At 50.7% G+C, this 22,027-nt stretch overlaps 11 protein-coding genes across 11 annotated transcripts; 7 read left to right on the top strand and 4 right to left on the bottom strand.

Annotated features, from left to right (window-relative positions):
- Window positions 1-327: 327 nt before the first annotated feature.
- PtrM4_101320 (uncharacterized protein) lies at window positions 328-711 on the top strand (the record flags this gene model as incomplete). Its single annotated transcript, XM_066107437.1, has 2 exons — window positions 328-414; window positions 544-711. The coding sequence occupies 2 exons, from the start codon at window positions 328-330 to the stop codon at window positions 709-711; spliced, it is 255 nt and encodes an 84-aa protein (XP_065961886.1).
- A 1,266-nt stretch (window positions 712-1,977) lies between these two features.
- On the top strand, window positions 1,978-3,349 carry PtrM4_101310 (sarcosine oxidase; the record flags this gene model as incomplete). The annotated part of the gene is made up of 2 exons (XM_001936438.1): window positions 1,978-3,026; window positions 3,079-3,349. The coding sequence occupies 2 exons, from the start codon at window positions 1,978-1,980 to the stop codon at window positions 3,347-3,349; spliced, it is 1,320 nt and encodes a 439-aa protein (XP_001936473.1).
- A 309-nt stretch (window positions 3,350-3,658) lies between these two features.
- On the bottom strand, window positions 3,659-4,451 carry PtrM4_101300 (Cutinase multi-domain protein; the record flags this gene model as incomplete). Its single annotated transcript, XM_001936439.1, has 3 exons — window positions 3,659-3,838; window positions 3,892-4,044; window positions 4,098-4,451. 3 exons carry the CDS (start codon window positions 4,449-4,451, stop codon window positions 3,659-3,661), a joined length of 687 nt encoding a protein of 228 aa, XP_001936474.1.
- A 1,264-nt stretch (window positions 4,452-5,715) lies between these two features.
- PtrM4_101290 (FabG, Dehydrogenase with different specificities (related to short-chain alcohol dehydrogenase)) lies at window positions 5,716-6,697 on the top strand (the record flags this gene model as incomplete). The annotated part of the gene is made up of 3 exons (XM_001936440.2): window positions 5,716-5,757; window positions 5,809-6,127; window positions 6,186-6,697. The coding sequence occupies 3 exons, from the start codon at window positions 5,716-5,718 to the stop codon at window positions 6,695-6,697; spliced, it is 873 nt and encodes a 290-aa protein (XP_001936475.1).
- A 929-nt stretch (window positions 6,698-7,626) lies between these two features.
- Window positions 7,627-8,023, bottom strand: PtrM4_101280 (uncharacterized protein; the record flags this gene model as incomplete). Its single annotated transcript, XM_066107436.1, has 2 exons — window positions 7,627-7,887; window positions 7,940-8,023. 2 exons carry the CDS (start codon window positions 8,021-8,023, stop codon window positions 7,627-7,629), a joined length of 345 nt encoding a protein of 114 aa, XP_065961885.1.
- Window positions 8,024-10,072: 2,049 nt separating this feature from the next.
- Window positions 10,073-10,924, bottom strand: PtrM4_101270 (GatC, Asp-tRNAAsn-Glu-tRNAGln amidotransferase C subunit; the record flags this gene model as incomplete). Its single annotated transcript, XM_001936443.2, has 1 exon — window positions 10,073-10,924. One exon carries the CDS (start codon window positions 10,922-10,924, stop codon window positions 10,073-10,075), a length of 852 nt encoding a protein of 283 aa, XP_001936478.2.
- A 136-nt stretch (window positions 10,925-11,060) lies between these two features.
- On the top strand, window positions 11,061-11,931 carry PtrM4_101260 (uncharacterized protein; the record flags this gene model as incomplete). Its single annotated transcript, XM_066107435.1, has 6 exons — window positions 11,061-11,093; window positions 11,156-11,219; window positions 11,270-11,329; window positions 11,402-11,500; window positions 11,551-11,744; window positions 11,818-11,931. 6 exons carry the CDS (start codon window positions 11,061-11,063, stop codon window positions 11,929-11,931), a joined length of 564 nt encoding a protein of 187 aa, XP_065961884.1.
- A 77-nt stretch (window positions 11,932-12,008) lies between these two features.
- PtrM4_101250 (uncharacterized protein) lies at window positions 12,009-12,373 on the top strand (the record flags this gene model as incomplete). The annotated part of the gene is made up of 2 exons (XM_066107434.1): window positions 12,009-12,206; window positions 12,272-12,373. 2 exons carry the CDS (start codon window positions 12,009-12,011, stop codon window positions 12,371-12,373), a joined length of 300 nt encoding a protein of 99 aa, XP_065961883.1.
- A 312-nt stretch (window positions 12,374-12,685) lies between these two features.
- Window positions 12,686-14,199, bottom strand: PtrM4_101240 (Secreted and surface protein containing fasciclin repeat; the record flags this gene model as incomplete). The annotated part of the gene is made up of 2 exons (XM_001936445.2): window positions 12,686-13,657; window positions 13,711-14,199. The coding sequence occupies 2 exons, from the start codon at window positions 14,197-14,199 to the stop codon at window positions 12,686-12,688; spliced, it is 1,461 nt and encodes a 486-aa protein (XP_001936480.2).
- A 1,199-nt stretch (window positions 14,200-15,398) lies between these two features.
- On the top strand, window positions 15,399-17,148 carry PtrM4_101230 (GadB, Glutamate decarboxylase and related PLP-dependent protein; the record flags this gene model as incomplete). The annotated part of the gene is made up of 3 exons (XM_066107433.1): window positions 15,399-16,550; window positions 16,605-16,824; window positions 16,877-17,148. 3 exons carry the CDS (start codon window positions 15,399-15,401, stop codon window positions 17,146-17,148), a joined length of 1,644 nt encoding a protein of 547 aa, XP_065961882.1.
- Window positions 17,149-19,732: 2,584 nt separating this feature from the next.
- Window positions 19,733-21,894, top strand: PtrM4_101220 (PhrB, Deoxyribodipyrimidine photolyase; the record flags this gene model as incomplete). The annotated part of the gene is made up of 3 exons (XM_066107432.1): window positions 19,733-20,175; window positions 20,393-21,636; window positions 21,887-21,894. The coding sequence occupies 3 exons, from the start codon at window positions 19,733-19,735 to the stop codon at window positions 21,892-21,894; spliced, it is 1,695 nt and encodes a 564-aa protein (XP_065961881.1).
- Window positions 21,895-22,027: the final 133 nt, after the last annotated feature.

The following is a 22,027-nucleotide window of genomic DNA, read 5'->3' as shown; positions in this document are numbered from 1 at the left end:
TCAGCTTGGATCATTTCACGGCTCTTGGTCCTTCTATGCATGATTAAGCCCATTCAAGGATAGTAGACTGGTAGCTACACTGGAAGCATAGAATGTTTAGCGATGACAAGTCATCACCCAACCTTATCTTTGTGGCTCCCCAGAGTCTTACGGGACAGCGTCAAGGCGTCTTTGCGTAGAGAAAGTAGAGCCGTTGAAGCACAAATGGCTGGTACGAAGAGTCGGAGCGAAGGGACAACATTTTATTATGAAGCCTCGCTCACGAGCACACAAGCTCCAAAGCTCACATCCATCTAATTTAATTCCCGAATCCTTCTCAACGCCAGCATGAAGCTCCTCACCATCACCCTCACTCTCCTCGCAGCAACGATTACTTCAGCTGGACCCCAAGCCCCAAACACCAACCCATATGCCGTATGGTGCAACGCTGACGGAACAAGAGGAAACAAAGAGTGTGAAGACGCAGGCTTGAACACATGTTGCATAAGATGGTTACTCCGCCTCTAGACTTAATGTCCTCTAACTTAATTCTGTTACTTTTAGTGCCGTTACGTGCCAAGCGGTCCATTCAATATCTGGCGGGATGTTAAGAAACCATCGGTAAACTGGGCGGGGTATCGCAAGTGTTACGTCGGTAATCGTAAGGGAGAGGTTCGGTGTGCTTATGGACCTTGTATGTTTGCGGATGGGGCTGGCGGTTGCGGCCACTGAGGTGGTGGGTCTGTCGAAGATGGACAGGAAAAGTAGTCCAACTACATGGCGGACTTGTGTATAGTACCTTGTTGCAGCTGGACTGGTGTCACTATCAATTTAATTTCATGTAATTCTGTATAGAATATCTACAGCAACTATCCATAGCCGCTTGGTTGCTGGTACCTTCTCTAAAGGTGATGGTTTCTACCGATTCAAGCAAGCCCACAATTGGCTCCCGAGACTTGAAACTGATCTGAACATCTCCACCAATCATCTGGAGGACTTTTAGAGAGTCTTTGCATTACTGTGGATGAGTGTCGTTTGTAACAACGGCTTCTCATAGGTTGCCGAAGTGTCAAAGTTGGTGTAAGGCTGGCGCCTACAATGACCTTTGCACACTAGTATGTCAAGTTTTCCAAGCTATACAGGTGTTCGCTAGCTATCCGTGAGTCCGGACCGAGCCGCGCGTATGTAGCTGCGCATGAAGTCTTGTATTCTGCGAGTAATTTCTCGTGTCAGATCCTCTATCTGGCACGGGGCATATCCAGTGCCTTGGTAGTGCGTTGACTGTTCCGGCATTCGCCCACAGACTTCGTAAAAAACTCAGGCTCGACGGGCATTGCCATTTACATGTATATCTATGATACAAATAAGCTGCAAGAGCCATGTGTCACCAAGAGATGCCAGAAAGACTCGGATCATGGCATGGAGTGAACATCGCGAGTGTAGTCGTTACCCAGGCATGCACTTGTCCTATCTCAATCATAGTAGATAATTGGAACACCAAACAAGTGTAAGAAACCCATATGAGTATGTAATACTACGTTGCCATTCACTGCCCGCCATCGCGCCGCATGGCCCGCTTGGGCTAGCACGCCACCGCTTACATGCGGCGAAACGCACCAGCACTCGGAACCGTCGGTGACGATGCGCAACATTTCAAACAGCCGTATCAGTAGATATGCAGTCGATACATTACACGTCATATCCAATTAGAGCCATAGTAGCCGGCGGAGAAAGAGTCGGAAAGGCGATGAAGTTTGGCCGTCGCAAAGCTTTGCTTGATGAGGAAACAACCTCCACGGATGCCCCGCCCCTAGTTTACCGCAACCACGACGAGGCCGAGAAGGGTCCACTTATCATGCAGGCCGCATTGGGATATTCGATTGAAGCTGTAGTATGTCGTGGTATAAATACGGTGTAGAGCGCCATTGAGTTTTTATCATCACATCAAATCTATCCCACTTTATGCTTTGCGACGACAAGACTTGGATTTTGAACAACATGGCATCGAGCAAACCCTCATATCTTGTCGTTGGCGCTGGCGTCTTCGGGGTTTCGACTGCTTACCATCTTATCAAGAAGTACCCCGATCGACAAGTAACTATTGTCGACCAGGATGCATGGGACGCCGACAACCGCGTGGCAGCTTCTTGGGATTGGAACAAGGTCGTGCGCGCAGATTACGACGATGTCATCTATTGCAGACTTGCTCTTGAAGCACAAGATGTCTTCAAGGAGGACCCACTATGGAAACCATACTTTCATGAAACGGGCATTTTCTGGGTCTGCCGCTCAGATTACGCACAAGAGGTCATCGACAACTACAAGAAGCTCGGAAGGGAGGCAGACCTACAGTCTGTAACTATTGAGGAGGCAAAGAAGTTGTTTGGCGGACTGTTTGAAGATGCAAACTATGACGGAGCAAAGAGTGTACTGGTCAACAAGACGAGTGGGTGGGCACAGGCTGGTGATGCACTAAGAGCAGTGACCAAGTGGTCGATCGACAACGGCGTCAAGTACATCACGGAAAAAGTTGAAAGTCTAGCATTCGACAACACCGGTCGATGCACAGGTGTCAACACCGAGCAAGGAAACACCATCTCCGCCACACATGTCGTCCTATCAACCGGCGCCTATACGGCAAAACTTCTCGAGCAGGCCGCCCAGAAAAGTGGCAACAAAGAGCTCCGTTCTGGATCGAGAATTGTTGCTGGTGGTATCACGACCGGCATGACCACTCTGGACGAAAAGTCGTACGAACGCTTCAAGGACATGCCCGTTGGTGTCCAAGGCTATACCGCCGCCTACGGACCGTTTATCGGCAGTCTGCCACCTACCAAAGACCGCGAGCTCAAGTGGTGGGGCGAGAAGATCTTCAAGAACACTCACGAAGTACTTCCTGGTCGATTCGTCTCCGCACCGCCATCAGGCAAGGACTACAACCAATGGGATGTTCCAAGCCCATTGAAGCTAGACATTGCCCATGCGAATGACGTCTTCTACGGCAAGAAGGGCGCGAACTGGAAGATGGACAAGCACCGGATTTGCTGGTTAGTACTACTTAGAGTCTATACTTTTTTTCACATTTCTAACGTATCACAGGGACGCTTTCACCACTTCTTCCGACTTCATCATCTCGCCTCATGCCGGCGCCAAGGGCCTATACGTCGCAACATGTGGATCCTTCCACGGCTACAAGTTCTTCCCCGTACTCGGAAAGTACGTCATTCAAATGTTGGAAGACGATCTAGAGCCGGAACTAAAGGAGAAGTGGGCCTGGGACCGCGAGAGGCCCGCACCGAGCCTTAACCCAGACTGGCCGAGGTTTGAAATGGCCGATTTGATGGATCAGTGGCCAAAGGCCAAATTGTAAGTGACGGGCTGCTAGATGGATGATGATAATGAGTGGGGTATTATGCATGTTTGTATGGCGTTTATGAGGGTTGTTGGAGTTGTATTGGTGCATCAGTCGCTAGATTCGAATAGCATTTGCTCCAAGATTTTGTTGGCAAAAGCCATGTACAAGACTTTGGCCAGTCAACCAAATAGAAAAATCTATGCATGAAGGCAGTATTGACATATACATATTGATTTAAGTTATATCTACATTGAAGTGTGTTTTGACAACCTTCCGCGGGTGTCAATCAATTTTGTATGTCTTCTTTGCGCGTGCAATACGCGTCTAAGCAGTGACCTTGCTCTTGATGAAACTGAGAGCCTGGTTACCGTAGATGATGACGTACTGCTGGTGATGGTTGGCGTCATTTCCGTTGCAGCAATACGGGTCCTGAGAGTCGCAGTAACTCTGGATGATGCTGGTGTTGGCTGGTGAGCATGTGAAGCCGTTGGGACGGGCGGCAAACTTCAATGCTGGTTAGTTTTGAACACCATCAACAGTATTCATAGTAGACTTACGCCTTGGGCCTTGCATGTGCCGACGTTGTAGGGTAGTCCATTACGGTTGTGAGGGTCGCCCATGAAGATTGCCGCCTTAACGGCAGCAAGGGCATTACCGGTAAGGGTTGAGCCTGCACCACCGCAGAGGGCATTATCCATGATTTGGCCTCCCTGAGTATAGTCAGCATGCTACGCACTTTTTCTTCTCATGTTCCTCAACTCACCTGAGAGTAACCGATGAGAACAATCTGTGTGCTGGGGCACTTCTGGTTGTAGGCGGTAACAGCCTTGACAACGGCTGCAGTTCCCTGGGAAGCAGAGTTGTCGTAGCTGATGCCTCCACAGGCTGATCCTCCACCACAAGCGGGGTATACAATCGCCTCTGAGCCCGCACCAGAATAGGCAGACTTGACGGAGTTTACGAGGTTTGCTGTAGTTCCGTAGCCGTTGCTTTGAGGCACGGTGGTCTCGCGAGCTGCGAAAATGTAGACCTTGGGGCAGCTCTGGCGCTCAGTGAGTTCAACTGGACTAGCGGCGGCGAGGCCTGCAAAAAGAGCGGTGGCTGCTGCGATCTTCATATTGTTGACGATACGATAGGTAAGGAACTGATTTGGTGGTGGTCTTAGAGTGAAGAGTGCGTGGCGATCAATTATGGGTAGCGGACAGATCCGTATATAAAGCAACTTCTATGGCTACGCAAGCCGTCTTTTAGGCAGAATCAATCTTCTCCACAATCATGCCTCGTATAAGAACAGTGGGGAAGTCTTTGCTGTTTCCATTTTCCTGGTGTACAAAAGGTCCTTTCATCCGTTGTCGCAATTTATCTGAGTAGCCCTGTGACGATGACCAGACAGGGATTATTGCCGTAGTCCGTGGGCGCTGCATGCAGAACTAAGCCGCGGGGGTCTGGGGTGCATATGAGTTCCGGTGCCGACGGAAAAAGAGCACTCAAGCGAGCAAATGGAATCGTGCAAGGTATATAATACCAGATATTTTGTTTGATAGCTCCAAATGAACGGCGTTGCGGACGCGTGGGCGGGTGATATACAGTGCCGGTGTGGAGCCGAACGTCGCTGGCTAAAAGGGATTTCTCAAACGAGGCTGCTCTGCACATTGCTCTTCTAGGGTCAAACTTGGATATGCGAGTCACAACGGTGAGGAACATGTCGTTCAGATGAGGAGGGCGCATGAACAGCTCGCATCAAGGAATCTCGAATGCCATCAACTTCGACGTGGCTACGCCGCTGTTTGTTAGTTGGTGCGGTAATGTAGGATTACTCGATCCAGATACCATTGACCGCAGACGCCACTGATCTGGAGCGCCTGGGACGGTGAGCCGATTGAGCCACACAACGAGAAGCTGTGCCGAGCTTGAAACATGAAACATGAAACGATGTGGTATACCCACGCCCTCTTACCAGCCAAACAGTGCATTCGACGAGCGTGTTGCCTTGCATGTTTTCCGCGGTCTGTAAATGAAGTTGTTGTCTCTGGCGGAGAGACACACGCGCATTAGATAGATTGGGATCGAGAACGCCGAGGTTGCGCCAGGTAATTGAACATGCCCAGGTGGGCACAAGGACAATCTCCTGGAAAAACGTCGGCATTTCAAGATAATCCAGGCTCCTGCCACCAGCTGCGGCAGTGTTAACGTCATGGGGTATAGCGCGGGCATCAGCCGAGGGGAAGCTCAATCGGTGATTAGTGACGTATGGACCTTCTTAACTGTGTACAGCATAGTCCTTATAATGATTATAAATGTAGTAGGAGTGGGGGCATATCTTGCCTACAAAGACCGCTTTCATCTCTTCATTCTTCCTCCAACTAAAGCTCAATAACATCATGTCTTACAACTGTGTAGGAGTCGTCACCGGCGCAAACAAGGTATGCGCCGAACGAAGAGCCCTCTCTCATATACCAGACTGACAAATACAGGGTATTGGACTCGCAATTGTCCGCCAACTCGCGCTTCAATACCCAAAGTCACCGCTTAACAACGGGCCCTTTCTGATATACCTTACCGCGCGCGACCAGGGCAGAGGAGAAGCTGCTGTCAAGAGTCTAGAGCAAGATGCGCAATTGAAGCAGGCAAAGGCATTGAAGGCTGATGGCGGACTCTCTGAAATACGATTCCACCTGTTGGATATCACGAGCAGCAGCAGCATCAAGGACCTAGCGGACCACCTAAAGCAAACACATAGCGATGGCATCGACTTTGTCATCAACAACGCCGGCATTGCCATGGAAGGCTTCGGTGAGTCTATCTGCACTTTCCCCTATACAAAGAAAAAGCAATTGGCTAACATGAATAGATGCCAACGTGGTCAAAACCACACTCGACTGCAACTACTACAAAACCCTCGAAGCAAGCCGGACCTTTATCCCCCTCCTCAAACCCACCGGCCGCATCGTAAACGTAGCCAGCATGGCCGGCAAACTCAACAAATACTCGGAAGAAATCCGTAACCGGTTCCTGGCCTCAAAAACCGAAGACGATGTTACAGCCATCATGAAAGACTTTGCGGCGGCAGTAGAGGCAGGCAAGGAGAAGGAGGCAGGGTTTCCCAGTGCAGCATACGCCGTCAGTAAGGCAGGGCTGATTGGTGGGACAAAGGCGCTCGCGAGGCAACAGAAGGAAGCGGGCAGTGGGGTATTGATTAATGCATGTTGTCCCGGTTATGTCAATACGGATATGACAAAGGGGAATGGGGTTAAGACTGTGGATGAGGGTGCTCAGACGCCGGTTTTGTTGGCGATTCAGGATATCCACGGGAAGACGGGCAGTTTCTGGCAGAGTGAGAAGGAGATTGATTGGGTTGGATAGGCATGTGGGGTAGCAGATTAAATGACATATGCACTATTCATCTACTATGCTGTAGTTCGAGGTTGAACATTCTGTCTGTGGTTGTGTTGGTAGCTGTGGGTCGCATTAGAAGCACACATGACACATCACGGAAACGAATAGACACGGCATAGGTTAGGGTAGCCTGCTGATGGTGAAGGAAAAAAGTATTTTGTTCGCAAACTATGGCATATGATATGCCCCCCAAAGCTACCATGGGATTTCAAGCAAAGAGAAAAAGAAGGAACTTTTTCTCCACGCATCAGTGCGCAAGAAAGATAGGATTGGGGAGATCTCAGCCCGTGATATGTAGCAAGGGGAAGAAGAAGAGAAAGAACTTTTCAATCAGCTAGAAAGGGTAGAGTGAAAACAGAAAATGCAAGGAACCATCCGATCTATCAACCGTGATAAGTTCCGGCCCGTTTTCCTGGGGCTAGGGTTGGGGCTGTTTTCTGGAATTAGTATGACGTCTCAGGAGTGTGGCTGGGATGACATACAAAGTCGTATTTTCGAAGGCTGATAAAGAAGAAATTGTGAAAGTATATTTGTGTTGCTGTGAACTTTTGGCGTGAGCACTAGGGAGTGGCAGTTTTGAATGGCTTGTCCCGGACTTGAAAGCTGAGGGCACAGTGATGTGATGTTGAGGGATAGCTTCATCGTTCAGTCGTCAGACAGGAGGTTGTTCATAGAAGACTACTGGCTCCTGAGTTGGTCGAGCTTGGCCATGGCAGTACTGTTGTTTTACGCCCTCGCCTTCTCTTTCTTCAAAGTGCTCTTGAGGTTTGTGATGGTTGGTGCATCGGCTTTGCGTTGTGTTCTGAGAGAATCATTATTATTGGAAGCAGTCGCATATGCATCCTGCCATTGAGAGAGTACGTGCTTTGTGTTCTCCAGTTCCTGTTTGGCTCCCTCTAACTCTCTCTCCATGGCTGCAAGGTTCTCATCGGACGACTCGAGGGTTTTTTTGATCTCCTCAAGTTCATCCTCGGCCGTTTCTTGGCAATTTTGGCCTCCCGTAGTTCTTCAGTGACACTCTCTAGTACTCGATTGGTCATCACTAGATCTTTCTTGGTCACATTCAGTTCCCTCACGACGCGATCGATGATTGTCTGTAGCTCGGTTTGGAGGTTGTTTGAATTCTGCATCTGGTATTTATCCAGTTGTTCTTGCTGCTGAGCAATATTAGTATGTGATTTACTGTGATTGGTGTAGGCATGCTAATACCATTGCGATAGCACGTTCATACAACCCCCCTGCAGGCCTACTCTTGTTCTTAACGCTTGGTGGTGCCGGCATCTTAGGCGCCATGATGATGTTGATAAGACGAAACGTAGTTTTTTTTGATCGAGGGACCTCTTTTCTGATCGAAGCAGTGAAGGAGAACAAAGGTCCAAGTCGACGTGAGTGGAGAAGGTATTTGTGGAAAGAAGTGAGGTGGAAGAAAGCAAGAAAGAATAGCCGAAATAGCAATCCTTTATCTGTGGAGCTACAAACAGGTGAAGGTGGTCCCTAAGCGAGAGAGAGCACGTAAAGGCAGTCTACGCGCAATGTCGGACAGGGAAGAGTAAAGGTAATGGCTTGGCTTCTCGACCTGTACTGTGTTCACCAGCAATCCACTAGATACTCGTACTTTCCCTAGCCCTTCGAGTATTCGAACTGCCTGAAGAAATGATTGCCATCCATTACAGCAGACACAAACTATACTAGATTGAGCCTACCAGCAGATTATTGTTCTACGTTGCCCAACTGGTCCCTTGTCTGAAGCCTACCTCAAGCCAAGAGGGGTAGGCTTGGCAAGACCCCACAACAACGCATGAGCACTACAGCACTACATCACAACCCTAGTTAGGAACATTTTAAGGACTTGGAGAAGAATCAAAAGTGAGACATGAAGATGTTAAAACCTATTGTTCTATAATGGAAGCTGTTACTAAGGCCATACCATCTGGATGGTCTCATATATAGAGGGAACGGCTGGTGACGACGAGGTCAAAGAGTGTACCCCCTCAAAACTAGATGCATCGAATGCATACAGTACCCCCATTTGTCTCATACGCTGGCAATTCCCTCATGTACGTTGTTGCATACTCACGTCGACTTTGATACCAGACCCACCTACCGCTCAATCCGGAAGTGTGCAAAAATGCACTGAGACCCCCCAGATGGTGCAAACCTCTATTTCTTCGAGCAAATCAAATCCCTCCGTACTACTTGTGAATCTGTGAGTCGATTGATGCGAAAGAATAGGGCGTCCGAGGGGCATGGTGGGGAGATTGAGAGCCCTATGGTGTCAGGTGGGAGGGGCTTGGCAGGCTGATGGCCGCACAGTAGGTATATACTGGCGCCGCCCACTCCTCCCGCACCATCACTCCCTCCTCCCACACTTCCCTCTACACAGCCATTCCGCAACAACTCTTTTCCATCTTGGTTCCAAGTTGGCAAGGCTTTGCAGGATCCTTGGCAACCTTTCCAACTCTTCTTTGATACTACATGCTGGTATCTGGTCCAGACTCTATCACCATGCCGTCGTCGCCATCAATATCCTCGGTTCATCAGGCAGCAGCCTCTCAGTTGGACAAGAAAGCGGTGCATGGCTATCGTCAGACGATGTATCGCGATGGAGCCGGTTGCCAGATTGCAGAGTCTCGCCGTCACTCTGATATGGCCCGCAAGGCCCGGTCGTCGACACAGGCATATGTCGACTTCGTTCTGTACCCATCAGACGATTTACCAGTGTCTCCGCGAAGTTATTCAGGCGAGACTTTGCATCAGCACCCCGCACCACGAAGGAGGACGGCAGATCCTATTCCGGGGCTGCACATGACTTCCGCCAAGCATTTGTCCAAAGCCAGACCTAAGCCGGTGATTGTTCAACAAACGACGCAATCAAGTCGAACACTTTCCGATAAAACAAAAGCATCTTTACAGACTGCTTCTGGTTCGAGGCCACCCCCCAAGCCCCGGTCGGCCCGGCTGCCAACACCAGAGCTCTCCGATCTTGACGAACCACTCTTCTGCGATTGTGGCGTAGCAGGCCATATTTTCAAGTGCTGCACCTCATGTGGAAAAGAGATTGACCTTTAGTAGTATCATGCTGGCTCCACGGTCTTGGGTTGTTTTCCTTTGGAATGTTTCCTGGGTTTCATTGTTGGTGTTATTGGCGTTTCTCCACGTTTGAGCAGCACGTTCTTGTAATTTGAACTTTTTTCCCACTGGGCTCAGCACACTACCGCGAGGCCATTGGCGTATGGGCTTGTAATCCATGGAGTGCCGAGATTTCTCTTCTGCTCATAGCAGTTTTTCGCCATAGAAATAATATCCTCAATACCTGGTTGTACCCCGTCAAGCAGTAATATCTCATTCCTGGGGTCGCTCGCTCTCAACAACAAAGTATTTGCCAGACTTGCGCTCAGCTGAGCCTAGTACGTCCCAGTCTTCAACGTCTTTGGCGTCCTTGGGTGTTGTGTCTCGTTGTATGCGCTTATAATGCTGTCCTATGACTTTCTCGCTGTTGAGGACTTCCTTGACCTGCTCCAACCCGATCATCTGCTCCTTTATCGCAGCTTGTCCCTCAGGACGTATAGCCCGTAGGGGAGTTACGCCCGTGGTATCTACCTCTTGTATCTTACCCACAAAATGCAGTTGGTCCGCAAGCGTGTCCAGCATCTTCTGCTCTTGTTCGGACGTCTCGGGTGGCGGGAGGGCAGACAATCGCAGTAGGTGGTGGAGCTGCTCAGAGGTGATTTTCGGGGCATCGGCAGCGCGCGTCTTGGGTGGTAGAAGTGACTTGACGGACCAGGTGGGCTCTGCGAAAAGCTTCTCGAGCTCGTCGGGATGGACTCCCGAATTCTTCTTCGGCTCCTTTGGTACCACTGGATTTATGTACTTAACGTTGTGAAACGAATATGAGCGTGCTTGCAGGTACTGTGAAGGCCTGAACAAACTTGCAGCCACAAAGGCGCGCCGTGAGGCCATGATCCGGTAATTTTGGTGGGATAGCAATATACGCGAGACGGTCGTTTGGCTGTGATATCGCAGAATGTCTACTTCTAGCGTACTCTCGATACCGAGAAGTTTGAAAGCCAATATAGAACCTGAGGGGTGGTAGTGTGGCTGCAAGATCGGCTTGAGGCGGTTGCGAAGCCCTAGCGCAGATGCGGTCAAGCCGCCGAGGTCAGCTTGCTCGCATGGACCAACGTGGGTCGTCATCGCTGGGCATTGAGACAGGCAGTGCAGCCACCTGTCTCAACCATAGTTTCGATTCCAACGTCTACTTACACAGTATTCTCTTCTCCGGATACACTTTTCACTACCAGAACCATCCCATACCGCAGCTTCAGCAAATATGGCTGGCGATCCAAGAGCGTTGCTGAAACAGGTGGGGCTTTCGCTCGCGACTCAACCATGAAGCGGAAAACTAATATTGGGGTGTTGCGATAGGCAGAAGCGTCGCTACAGAAAGCATCTGGCGGCTTCAGTTTCTTCGGAAACAAGCAAGACAAGTGTATTACCTCAGCGGTCGTATAACAACGCTCGGGCTAACGCACGTGACAGATGAGGCTGCCGCAGATCAGTTCATCGCCGCAGCAAATGCGTTCCGGATGCAGAAGATGGGTAGGAAGAGACTTCCACTGCAATCTTACTTTACAGCGAGGTTGGTTCCTCTCAAATACTGACTATTTCTAGGCAAGGAGGCTGGCGAGGCCTTTGAAAAGGCAGCATCAGTCCAGCGCCAACACCTAAATGAGCCCGATGACGAGGCAAACACTCTCACAGACGCCTTCAGTATGCTTCATCGCGAGCCTTAGGCCTGCGTGCTACTAACAACATGTCAGAGGCCTACCGAAAAGACGACCCAGAAGCTGCAGCCAGATGTCTAGACAAGGCCATAGCACATTACTGCAGCAAGGGCAACTTCCGTCGTGCAGCCACTCACAAGCAGAACCTCGCCGAGCTCTTCGAAGTTGAACTCGGCGACAACACACGTGCAGCAGCCGCTTACGAAGAAGCAGCAGGCTGGTATGAAAGCGTACGTCCCATCATTTCTACCCTATTCCTTCTCTCAACTAATCTCTCTGAAAACCATGCTAACAAACACTTAGGACAACGCCGAAGTAACCACTCCCCAAAACTCACCCCACCTTTTGGCAAATACTAACCACACCCTTCACAGGCCCTCGCCAACAAACTCTGGCTCAAGACCGCCGACCTCGTAGCCCTTGAAGGCAAAGACTACTACAAGGCTATTGAGCTCTACGAGAAAGTCGCAAAGACATCCATTTCTAACAACCTCATGCGTTGGTCCGTCAAGGAGTATTTGCTCAAAGCTGGTATCTGCCAGCTCTGCACGGGCGACCAGGTCGGTGTCACTACTGCCCTTGATAGGTACAGGGAGCTAGACCCCAGCTTCCAGCAGCAAAGGGAACACGCGCTACTCGTTGACTTGGCCGCGGCTGTCGCGGATGGTGATCAGGAAATGTTCGCTGATAAGGTACGTTATGACTACATCCGACTGTGCACGAAATGGAGCGACTGCTAACTCCTTTGTTTGTACAGCTGTTCCAGTATGACCAGCTGAGCAAGTTGGACAAGTGGAAGACTACTCTTCTATTGCGGGTCAAGAACACGATTGAGGAGGGCGGCGAGGACTTCTCGTAGAGCATTGTTGACGGAGTTGGGGTACATTTACTCTATCTAGTACACTGTTTTTCCGTATACAAATGCAGTCTTCTTGGTCTTTGAGATCATTTTCATGAATCATGCTTTTCATGAATCATGCGGTACATCAAAGTCATGTATATTCTGGTTATCTAGAGGTTGTATACGTGCTAGTGTGAAGTAGGGTGCACGCTTCGCCTGAAGGCAAGGTCGGTATACGAGAAAGAGACTTTTCATGACGATCGTCTAATGCAGCATGAAGCCCAAAGACAAAGGATACGGTATCTACCCATCCATATGACGGCTACATACCTACAAGTCCATGTTCTCCTCGAGATAAGGCTCAAGACGCTCCTTGAGGTCCTCAACGTCGAGTTCCTCGCCCTTCCAGAAAACCTGCGCACCAGCGGCGTTCTTGGGCGGGATCAGAACATCAGAGACGACCTGAATAACACCATCATTGGCGACACCGTCATGCACAGTGACGCGCGAGAAGCCGTTGATTCTAATGGAAATGAAGGGTCCGTAGCGAGCCACATCAACAGCGAGGTACTTGTCATCCAGCACAGTAGGAAGATCGTAGTGGTAATAAGGTGGAGCATCCTTGTCATCGACCACATCATCCTTTGTTCCGTCGAAAAAGGCATCAGAGTACAGCGTCTGGTCGACAACAATGTGATACTCGAGCAGAGCCTTGAGGTACTTCTGGCCGTACTTTGAGAACAAGAAGGCGTTGACGCGCGGACCTAGCTTCTGGAAGGCCCAGTTCGAAGGGGCGAAGAGAGTGCCACCGGTGTGGGGATACTCTGTGCTGTTCATCTTGTCATAGATGTCGGTCTTTTGTAGGGCGAGTTCAAGCGTGCTGAACTCGCCGGGGAGGAGGTTGATGATGGAGGCGACGCTGGGGGGAGGCAAGAGGATGGAGTCGATGCCGTGGACAACGCCGTTGGTGCCGAAGATGTCGACCGCTACGATACGGCTGTAGAAGTTGATGGCGGGGCCCTTGAGCGTAACGCGGACTGTGAGACGCTGGGCGTGCCCGAGGTTCTCGCTGGGCGTGTACAGAGTTGGGATGGTGTAGGAGTGGAGCACACGGCCAGCAGGGTAGAAGTCACCGCTGACATGGTAACTGAGGATCTTCTTCAGGATCTCCTTACTTGGGTGTTTGCCGTGGTCGGGGATCTTCTCGAAAGCCTCATCGGTAGGCGCAAAGACGGTGAAGTTGGCAGTTGTGCCATTGAGGAGCTCAACAATGTCGTCGAACTCGTTGATCCACTTTGCAAGCTGGTAAAGTGTTAGTATGCGTGTGAGACTGATTGTATATAGAAGATTCTTACCTTGGTAGTGTACTTGCTCTCATTGATGAGCTCGTACACGGTTCGGGTCGGTTTATCATCGTGATGCGGGTCATGAGGCTTGCCGTGGTGTGGCGGTCCGTGATGAGGAGGCCCGTGGTGGGGAGGCGGAGGATGATGGGGATCTTCATCACAGTGCTTGCCCTTGCAATAGAAGAAATCTTCATCGTCGTCGTTGAAGTCGGATCCCTCCGAATCCTCAAAGTCAATGTCGTCAAATTGCGAGCCTTCCAACCACGACTCTACATCGCAGCCAGCATTATGAATCGTGTTGTAAACATCATTCGCACCCTTCTTTACTTCATCGAATGCATTGTCAAGCACATTCTTCGCGTCATCGAAAACATTCTGAGCTTTGTCGACATAAGGCCTGCCAACCTTTTCAACATCAAGGCTGTCGAACCGGGCCAGTTCGGTAATGACGAAGGCAGCTGCCAAAGGCAAGACTGGTACCACGCGTGAGAAACGCATGTTGACTTGATTGACAGATGGGTAATGGGAAAGTGACAGGACAAGACAAAGAGTGGTAGCGCGAGTGCAAGAACAAGTAGCTTCCAAGAGGAGCTAAAGAGTAAGACGAGTCGATTACACCACCACTGCGTGGCGATGATGTTAGAGCCAAGCTCGGCAAGTAATCCGTTTCGCGGACAACTACACGGACGAAGTCATTGAGCCACAGATGGGATTGCCTTCACAGCCACACATACTGAGCGAGAATCATATACATTGATACGTACTGCGTAGGCAACAGCGCGACGCAGTCCTGTGGTTGGTGAGGACGCGTCAGTCGATACTTCCCCGCGTTCCGTAAACATGCCAGAGATGCGAGTATACGTCATCATCGTCGATGCGTCACACCACTCGAAACAAATGTCGTTTTGAATAACTAAGTAAGCCTTCGTTAGTTTGTCCATACGGATCTCGAGGATGGCGCGCGCAGCGTTGTGGCGGAGGCCACGACAGCGTGGGGTAAAATGGAGAAAGTTGGAGAAGGCGATTAAATCACGTGAAATCTTGCGGCCGGATAAACCTTTCGCCGTCCTTGCTTAGTCAAAACTTGTCAACTCGCAGTTTCGTCATTGACCCGCTCTTGGACTTGCTGCCCGGGCAAGGCGAGGTGCGTTGGTCTTGTTTTGACCTGAAGGTCTAGACTGATAGTTTTTGCGTTGGTGTCGTTACTTTTGCGCTCCGCGCGAGGCTTGTAACGGTAATCCAGGCTGTGGTGGATGCAGGAGTAGCAGGAGTCGTCAGCTTGCGTTATTTTCATTCCACGCTGTTGCCCTGTGAGGTACAAGCTACGTATATCCACCAATGCCTCAATCAGCGTGTACGACTCTAGTTCTGGCGCCGCGGTGGGTTCTGTCAAAGCTTCTAACGGACCGCTCTTATAGCTTGCCTAATTGGCTGCCTGCAAGATCTTTGGATATGGAAACAAGCTTTTTACCAAGCAATTGTCAAGCTTCATCAGATTTTGCGTTGGCTGCATGTTCCATGTTATTACCGACATTGACGTGCAGGCAATAGCAGATATACTGTGTCGTCATATCTACAACATTTACCTGTACTGCGGCGTTTGCATATAAACTACGCTGGAATCTTTGCTACATCAATTCATTTCCCACAAGCTTTCTCACTTTCTCAACTCCCTCTCACTTACCACGACTATCACAATGGCCGGACTCGCGAGACACGTAGACACGGATGAGCTCGTAAAGACTCTCCAGGACCACCCCATGCACAAGGCTGGAGGCCATGCGAACCGAGCGACTTCACACATTACGCCATATTCAAGTAGATACGCTGCCGGTGTCGAGCTATCGAAATTCAAGATTCCTCAAGATGGTGCTCCAGCCGATGTTGTCCACCAATTGCTCAAGGACGAACTTGATCTGGACGGGCGTCCCAGTCTGAACTTGGCATCTTTTGTCGGCACATACATGGAGAAGGAAGCGGAACAACTCATGATCGAGAACCTTTCCAAGAACATGTCAGACGCTGATGAGTACCCTGCGATGATGGATATGCACGCACGCTGTGTATCTATTATTGCTAACATGTGGGGTGCGCAAAAGGGCGAGAAGGCCATCGGATCTGCTACAACCGGTTCAAGCGAAGCCATTCATCTCGGCGGACTTGCTATGAAGCGCCGCTGGCAAGAAAAGAGGCAGGCAGAAGGCAAGGACACTTCCAAGCCCAACATCATTATGGGTGCCAATGCGCAGGTCGCCTTAGAGAAGTTTGCGAGGTACTTCGAGGTTGAGGCCCGCATTCTTCCTGTGAGCGAGGAGTCATCTTACCGTCTTGATCCCAAGTTGGTCAAGGAGAACATCGATGAGAACACCATCGGTATCTTCGTCATTCTCGGTTCCACGTACACCGGACATTACGAGCCCGTTGAAGAGATCTCCGATATCCTGGACGCTTTCGAGAAGGAGACAGGCAACGACATTCCAATCCATGTGGATGCAGCCTCAGGAGGTTTCATTGCTCCCTTCACCCACGCAAAAGCTGGCAAGAAGTGGAACTTTGAGCTTCCGCGAGTCAAGTCTATCAACACTAGTGGACACAAATTTGGCCTGGTATACGCTGGTGTAGGATGGATCATCTGGCGAGACGAGAGCTACCTACCGAAGCACTTGATTTTCGAGCTCCACTACCTTGGTGGCACCGAGGAGTCTTACACACTTAACTTCTCAAGGCCAGGAGCACAGATCATCGCACAGTACTACAACTTGATTCATCTGGGATTCTCGGGGTACCGAGGCATCATGGAGAACACTCTGGCTAATGCACGGCTGCTAAGTAGAGCGCTTGAGCATACGGTATGAGAAGGCATCTAAAATGACTTGAATACACATACTGACACTGTAACACAGGGCTGGTACCGTTGCGTTAGCGACATACATCGCAAGAAGGGCGATTTGAAGTACGAAAAGGGCAAGAAGCAGTACGAAGAAGGCGAGACTAGCGCAGACTACAACGCGGGTCTACCCGTCGTAGCCTTCACCCTCACCGACGACTTCCACAAGGAATTCCCACACGTCAAGCAAGAAGCCGTCAGCAACCTGCTCCGCGCCAAGCAATACATCATCCCCAGTGAGTACAATCACAACGTAGCGGCATAGCCTTATCTAACCTTATCATGTAGACTACCCGCTACCACCAAGCGAAGAGAAGACGGAGATCCTCAGAGTGGTTGTCCGAGAGAGCCTATCTCTCGACATGATTGACAGACTAGTCACTGACATCTGTGGCGTGACCGAGATGCTGATGAAGACGGATGCGGTTGACCTTGCAGCCTTCCAGCCAGGCGCTAGCCCAAGTATCGAGAAGCAGCATGCGAACAAGGGTTTGAAGAAGGAGCACAAGCACAAGGCTCAGCGGCCTTCGTCTGATGGCGTCTATCGGACCGTGTGCTAGTGCTTCCGCTTAGTTCAGTTTTCCACGGATGGCATTCTTTCCGTTTTTGTTGATCAAATTTTCGGATTTGCACACCATGGAGTGGGGTTTTTGCAACACGAAGGATACTGTGGCTTGATTGACGTCACTGGAGTGCGTTCATATAGTGGGGTGTTTTTTTTTCAAGAAATAAAAACGGTTCGGATGGATGGTCGCCGAACTATCTATGGTTTCCAAGAACATGATTGCCACAATGAGCTTCTCTTGCATATGGTGCATTTTCATTACTTCTTCTATTATAGTTTTCTCCAGTATATCTAAGCGTCATCGTTTTCGTGAATGTGTAGTCCACAAGGTTGGCTGCTGTCATACCTGTCCTTGACCTTTGGTTGAGACTTTGAGCACAGACGTGCTTTCGTTGTCTTTGACGTGCGCTTGAAGCTGACGGCGAATAGAGTATGATATTGGAAACACTGGTCCAAGGAGTTCCCCGCCTGCACCGCCTCTTTCAATGTGCGCTCAACTCCGCATCCACACAAATCTTCGGAGGCTGCTGGTGCTGTGGTGCTCCTCCGGACACCGCGGGCCCCGAGGATCCGTCTTCATATCACGCGTCTGACGAGAATCAGATGACAATCGGCCGTTAAAAGCTCCGTTGTACGTATAGCAATCATGTCTGGTTGGTGTTGATTTGGCCCAATATGTCACAACACCTCGCCCCCCATAGCCTTTTCCTGCCACACCGAGCGGTAACCGGGCCTTTGCTTTTGCCAGCCTTTCCATTTTGGGATGTGTGGAGAGATTGCACTTATTGATGTTTCTTTTTTGTCGGGGCGCGACGTTTTCGGAATCCATTCCCCCGGGTTACTGGGGCGCTGACATTGCAGGTGATGTGCGGCGATTCTGCCGGCTAGTGTTGACGATGGTTGTTGCAGGGGTCGAATGAAGTTGAATTTGGAAGTTATGCTTTTTTGGCGAGTGTATGTACATAGATATGAGTTGGTATGCGTGGATAATTGGTCCAGGTCGGTAGTTGTGGTTGTTATCTCGCGTGCAAGATTCTCGGAGTTTATTGAAATGTGGAATCTGATGATGAGTAAGATACGAAAACTTCTGGTGTAATGAAAATTGTGACATTTCGGAAAAAAACATGCAGTGGATCAGCTGGTAGATGGTTGAGGTGACTGGAGGCAGAGCAGAGATTTGGGGATAGTACCTTGCACAACGCACCTTCCCGTAATACCTCACCGCTGCACACCTTCCCCACGATACCATTCTACGGTGTGCTTTCCAAAAAGTCTTTCCACATGCTCCAACCTTTGCACAACGACCTTTCCCGTTTCTCTACAAATGCCTGTTATCAACACACCCTCTTGCAACGCCTCTGGCTAGAATGCATCCTGCTACGATGCACCAGCCTGTACAGTGGCGGGGCAATCTCAGCCCCACCAGACTATACAGGATCATGTCTCGCGATATACAGAATTAGGCATCCGATTGCTAGGACCCCCGGTGTAGAGGTCCTGCCAAGTGTTTCCATCTCTTTCGTCAACAAGCAAATATGTTGCGCGGAATTGGCTGCTTTGGGAATGTGATAGCTAACGGTGGGTGGTTTCGGAATGTCAGCCCCGGCAGCATTGTACAGTATCTACACGGCGTAAGCACAGCAACTGCAACTGGACCCTGGCGAGCACTTTGGCTGCGGTGAGGGTGTGTTACTCTGTGCAATGATCAGGCAAGCGAGGTTTCACGGCATTAAAGAGTCTTTGTTCCGGCTGTTTGGGGGTACAAGAGACTTGAGATGACAGAAAGAAGAGTGCCAAGTGACATATGTCATCCTTCTAGCCACGCCATGCGGTGCGTCCACGTGTACGTTGCGGTACCTTGCACACGATTTCCGCTCCAAATCGACCAACATCTCGATCAAGATCAGAGCAGCTAAGATGAACGATTCGCGGCCCCTGCACCGTATGCACCGGGCGCCGAGCCAGCTTAGATCTGGAACTCTGTTCATCCCTCCCTAACCCTGGTGCGGTCTGGCGCGCAGGCAGCATGGCTCGCGATCTCGTCGACTTTCCATGACAGCGACCATCGCCAGCTGTCGGCTGTCCATGAACGCTCGGCCCGTCCCCAACTCGCTCGTTTTGCGTCCCTGCAGCAAGGATGGGCATATCGTGGCGGCGCGCTAAACTGTCCCTCACGTCATAACCCTGGTCAGCGATGCTGCAGCAAGCATCACCAATCTTGAACCGAATCTCCTCATTTTGACTATCTGCGCCCCTTCCGGTGGAGACAGCCTGATATGGTTGACAGATGACATTTAGGGCACCTTTTAGTGTCCAGCCGCCTCGTGGTCTAGAAATCTCGGTGCGAAGCCTTATTCTCGCCAAATCCTGGGGTCATGACGTGCAATAGGCCCTGAAGCGTCTCTTTTGCCTGTGGCACCACAATGTTTCTATCTCCTCTCGCATCAGGTCCTCTATGAACCGTAACCTTCATGTTACGACGTAGTTGCTCCTGGCCGCTGTGCAACACCTGCGATCTATTCGTCTGTACTTCTTGCTCAACACGCGAGTTCTGTGCTTTTAGCGAACATCACCCGATTATGTCAAGCAAAGTACCGCGCATTCTGCTCTACGTACTCCGTCGCGATGTCCGTCTCTCCGACAATCCAATCTTCCATACCGCTGCCCTCCAGACGGCCCGCCAGACCTCATGGAGAAACTCTGCAAACTCTGACCGGCGGCATCGCGATGACTCGTTGACTTCGGAACATGGCGGTGCAAGCTTCACCCACCTCTTACCCGTATACGTCTGGTCAGCCAACCAGATCGAAGTCTCCGGCTTTCTCCCCGCATCCACACCCAGCCCATATCCAGAGGCGCGCAGCGCCGTCGCAAAAGTATGGCGGACGGGGCCCCATCGCGTGCAGTTCATCGCAGACGGAGTTTGGGATCTCAAAAACAAGCTAGCGGACCTGGATTGCGGATCCGGTCTGGAGCAGAGAGTGGGGAAAATAACTGAGGTCGTGTCCGACATACTCGACTGGTACGCAAAGGATGAGAATGAGGGTGAGATCAGTGGGGTGTGGATGACCGAGGATGACGCTACAGAAGAAAAGCGGGAGGAAGCCGAATTGGCAAAAATTACAAAGCAACATGGCGTCGACTTTAAAGTATGGAAGGACGAAAAGTTTTACATAGACGAGTAAGTCTCCTGTCTCATCCATTGGTGGTTGCAGGGACCTTTTGCTGACAGATTGCAGTCGCGACCTACCTTATGACAACATCGCCGACCTACCCAATGTATATACCACATTTCGAAAAGTTTTCGAGCCGCTGCGCGATCGACCCCGAGAGACTTTACCCACGCCAAGCCTACTCCCACCGCTACCGCCGAGCATACCACCACAAAAGGAGCCTTTCTCGATACCGTCGAGTTTGGCGGATTTGAAGAAGGCACTCCTCTCTCCTCTGGAGAAGGACCCAGCGTATACGCTCAAAATGCCGCCGAAATGGCCCACTGACGCCCAGTCGGCACATCCGTTTTCAGGGGGAGAAAGCGCTGGCCTGCAGCGCATCGCACATTTGGTCGCCTCAGGTGCGATGAGCTCATATAAGCAAACACGAAACGGCATGCTGGGTCTCGATTTCAGCACAAAGCTGTCCGCATACCTAGCCCAAGGCCACATTACAGCAAGGCAGGTCCATTGGGCTATGCTTGACTTTGAGGAAGGCCGCGGGCCAGGAGAAAAAAAGCATGCTTATGGGCAGGGTGAGAACGAAGGCACGGCAGCCGTCCGGTTTGAGTTGTTGTGGAGGGACTACATGCGGCTGTGCATGAGGAAGTTTGGACATAAGATGTTTGGACTTTACGGCATTCAGGATCGTGGTGCCAAAGGCTCGCAGCACAAGAAGTGGAAGAAGCTATACAAGGGGGAAGATGGAGAGGACCCGCAGAAAACTATGGAAGTTTTTGAACGGTTCCGGTCAGGGCGGACCGGAGTTGGCCTGATCGATGCGTCGAATCGTGAACTTTTCGTTACCGGTTACACATCGAACCGCGCTAGGCAAAACGTCGCTTCCTTCCTCTCGTCACATCTCAACATCGACTGGCGTGTTGGCGCTGAGTGGTACGAATGCTTTCTTGTTGACTACGATGCGGCTAGCAACTGGGGCAACTGGCAATACGTAGCCGGTGTCGGAAACGATCCACGCCAAGGACGTGTCTTCAACCCCGTCAAGCAAGCCCTCGACTACGATAAACGCGGCGAGTACATCAAGGCATGGGTGCCAGAGTTGAGGGATATCAAGTTGACGCGCACGGTCGGACCCGGGAGAGAAGAAGTGGACCAACAACGGTTGATGGGCCTATACCAAGCTTGGAAGCTGAGCGATTGGGAGAAGAGCAACTTGGGTCTCAAGGGTCTGGATTGGGTCGAAGAGCCACTCACACGGATACAATTTCAAGTAGGCCGTGGACGCGGCGGTCACGATGGGAGACCGAAGCGTGGAGGAGGAGGAGGAGGAGGAGGCGGAGGTGGTGGTGGTGGATATTCATGGCGAGGAAGAGGTGGTCGTGGTCATCAAGGATCCGACCGGAATCAAAGGCGGAAAGGCGAAGAAGAGAAATGGCCAAAGGGGGAGCCTGGTGATGGCCCCACGATTGTAAGTAGTAGCGAGAGGACATAAGCCTCTTGGCGGGTTCTACTCGGTATGGGTCGGTGGGTTGCTTTACTGATCTGATTCCCCTGTTCGAGTATGGTAGCTGGCCACCGTGCTGTGCGCGTCTGGCTGTCTGTCGCGTCTTTTTCAATGCATCGTAAATACTTTATTCAAGATTCTCTGTTGTTAATGATGACTCGTGTTCTGAGTGTATGGTGTCGTGAATTTGAAATATC

The sequence above is a fragment of the Pyrenophora tritici-repentis genome, chromosome 5 (assembly GCF_003171515.1).
Source record: "Pyrenophora tritici-repentis strain M4 chromosome 5, whole genome shotgun sequence".
Classification (NCBI taxonomy): domain Eukaryota; kingdom Fungi; phylum Ascomycota; class Dothideomycetes; order Pleosporales; family Pleosporaceae; genus Pyrenophora; species Pyrenophora tritici-repentis.
Note: the sequence above shows the minus strand (reverse complement) of the source record. Positions and strands in the feature narration are given on the sequence as shown.